We start from the raw sequence: 2,655 nt of genomic DNA, 5'->3' as shown, positions 1-2,655 counted from the left end.
AAGAATTGATCTAAATCGATTATTTCATTAGAATAAAAATTAGTCATATCAAAACGTGTTATAATGTGTTTTCCTCTTTTCAACAAACACTTATGCTTGTCTATTTTGAGTATAACATATTTTTTGGCATCAATGTTATTGATTACCTGATAGATATTGGGCATTTTTATATTTTCTTTCTCATTTGGTTCATGCAATTTTTCACCTGCGCAGGTATTTTTCTGTCTTGTTGTAGATCTTGTTGAAACAAATATATCATTATTAACGTGTTTATGTTGTTAATTTGTGGGATTCGGTTTAATAAGTAAAACGTTTGTACAAAGGCTTTGGAAATAGCTTTGTCTGCTCGTTCGATCGTTAGGTACAAAACTAATTTTACCAGAAATACATAGGATATCAAAAATGTAAGCGTTTCATATCGCCTTAAACTAAGCTTCTTCTTCTTTTTTTTTCCGTAACAAATATCCACTTAAATGGCTTATATCAAGGTGTTATTGTATCCCTTTGTGTAAGTGCGTTCAACGACTGTAAAGTTAATGAGAATGTGAGGAGTGTGTGCTACCGGATGTGAGTGTGCCTCTAGATGTGGTTGATGGATGCATCTATTGCTTAGTAGGCGTTCCGGCGCTTGTAGTTACGCACATTGTTGGCCAGGCAACAGGCAAAGATGAAGCCGATCAGCTCCACTCCGATGAGGCCGATGCCCACATATTTAGCGTTCTCAGATCCAGCGGTCATTAATTTGATGAACTTTCCACGGCATCCCGGGTAGTAGTTGGCCGGGTTCAGGCACGAGCCGCTGCAACAACTTGAGGGCAGCAGTTCTCCCTTGGCAACATAGTCCAGAGCAGAGCTTGATCCGCAGCAGTGCAACGATTTCTGAATGGTATCGAAGACACCATCCTTATGAGTAGTGTCTGCCATCCATGCATTCTCGATAACGTTTCCCATTGCGTTCTCAAACTTCTCCTTGTTGGTAAACAGCAGAATAACGAGCGTCAGCTGCAGGATCAGCAGGATCAACAAGAAGACGGCATAGCTCATGGTCATGCACACGGATTCGCGAATGGCACCGCAGCATCCCAGGAATGAAATGAAGACCACAATCGAGCCCAAGCTGATAAGAATGATCGGCATGAGAGCCTGTGGCGGGAAGCCCACTTGTCCATTAACTTCGATTGGACCGATGCTTTTCAGAATCAGCACGCCATAAACAATGCTCAAGATTCCGATAATCGACACAATGGTGTTGAATATGAAGAGGATGTATTTGACCATAGATGTGCCGCAGTCCATCTTGATGTTGCTTCACTGTACCGTCTTCGCCTTTAAATTATCACCAAGTTAAATTCCCACGAAATGCGCGTCCGTTCAAGTCGAACAACTTTTTTTTTAGTCCATTTAAAGAATAATATGGATTTATCTGTGCAATCGAACTTTATAAATTGTGGCCTCTCCTAAAAAGGTTTCTTCAATAATCTTTTTTTTTTTTTCATTCTAGTTTTCTGATATTAAAAATAAAAATTTTAGATCATCTTAATTCAAAATACATTTTGGGTGTTTTTTTTTTTAAATTTTATCCAAACTATTCTCTGCTTTGCCTATATAACGCTTCTTTATTAGCTTGTTATGCTTAACATATAGCGTTAATATAACTGAGCGACTGTTACGATCGTCAAGATCAAAAGGAGTAACCACAGTGACTGAATGTCTTCTGTATGGTCAATTTTTAAGTTATTGACCACATTGGCCGCATTATCTTTTGTCTGACTATCGTCAGATCCAAACCAACCCATTTTTGTATATTTTTTTTTTATTTTTTTTATTTTTGGGTTTTGGTTTTTTACTTTAAAAATATGTTGTTTTGATTTTTTTTTTTAATATAGTTACATTTTTCTACCTAATTGGTGTATGGCTTTACGGGCCATTCTTCTCATCGGGCAGAAAAAGTTCCGCTCAATGTTACAATATTTTGTGTAATATTAATATGCAGCGCAGTGCATCGAGGGTGGTGTGCCACGCAGGGCAACAAAAAAAAATATTTTATTTTTCAGCTCCTACTTGCTTCGCTCTGACCCTCCTTGCATCAGCTGGACGTCGCCGGGGTTGGCACGCTGACACTCCTTCGATGACGTAGTTAGCGGGCTGCTCACCACGTTGATGATGATTTCCTCATTTAGGGGTTATGGGCTGCAATGTCTGCACGTATGTTCACAATGTGGTGTGAACAGTGGTCCCTCGCAGTCGTTCGGGCAGCTTTTCTTAAAAACAGACAGGCTTTTCGGATTGGGAGTTGGAGTTTTGTTAATTATTAACGATTTTATTTGTTTTTCTGAGTGAGCGGGTGTGGTGGGGATTTTTTCTTAAGATATTCGACACAGTGGTCTAGCTCAGCTTGTAGTTTTTGAGCTTTCGACCATTGGGGTGGTGGAGTGTTCGTATATAATAGCCACTTTATGTGCGCTATTCTCTTTTTTACATTATTTCGAACTCCGCCCCTGTGTTTTTCCCATCACACTAACGCTCTACTCACTCAGATCGCTTTTTTTTTTTTTCTTCACAATTGGCCGCCGTCTTGGTGGATAAGCATCGAATTCCGGGCATGCTGATCCTCTCACGTTCAGTGCTTGTTGATGGAAGTTGAAAATTATCACA

General features: G+C 39.5%; 1 protein-coding gene across 1 annotated transcript; it reads right to left on the bottom strand.

Moving 5' to 3' along the window:
• Positions 1-483: 483 nt before the first annotated feature.
• Positions 484-1,395, bottom strand: LOC116802598 (23 kDa integral membrane protein-like). The gene has a single exon (XM_032727023.1). The coding sequence runs from the start codon at positions 1,294-1,296 to the stop codon at positions 610-612; it is 687 nt and encodes a 228-aa protein (XP_032582914.1). The 5' UTR covers positions 1,297-1,395; the 3' UTR covers positions 484-609.
• Between the last annotated feature and the right edge of the window lie 1,260 nt (positions 1,396-2,655).

Source organism: Drosophila sechellia, unplaced genomic scaffold, assembly GCF_004382195.2.
Source record: "Drosophila sechellia strain sech25 unplaced genomic scaffold, ASM438219v1 U_174, whole genome shotgun sequence".
NCBI classification, from domain to species: domain Eukaryota; kingdom Metazoa; phylum Arthropoda; class Insecta; order Diptera; family Drosophilidae; genus Drosophila; species Drosophila sechellia.
Note: the sequence above shows the minus strand (reverse complement) of the source record. Positions and strands in the feature narration are given on the sequence as shown.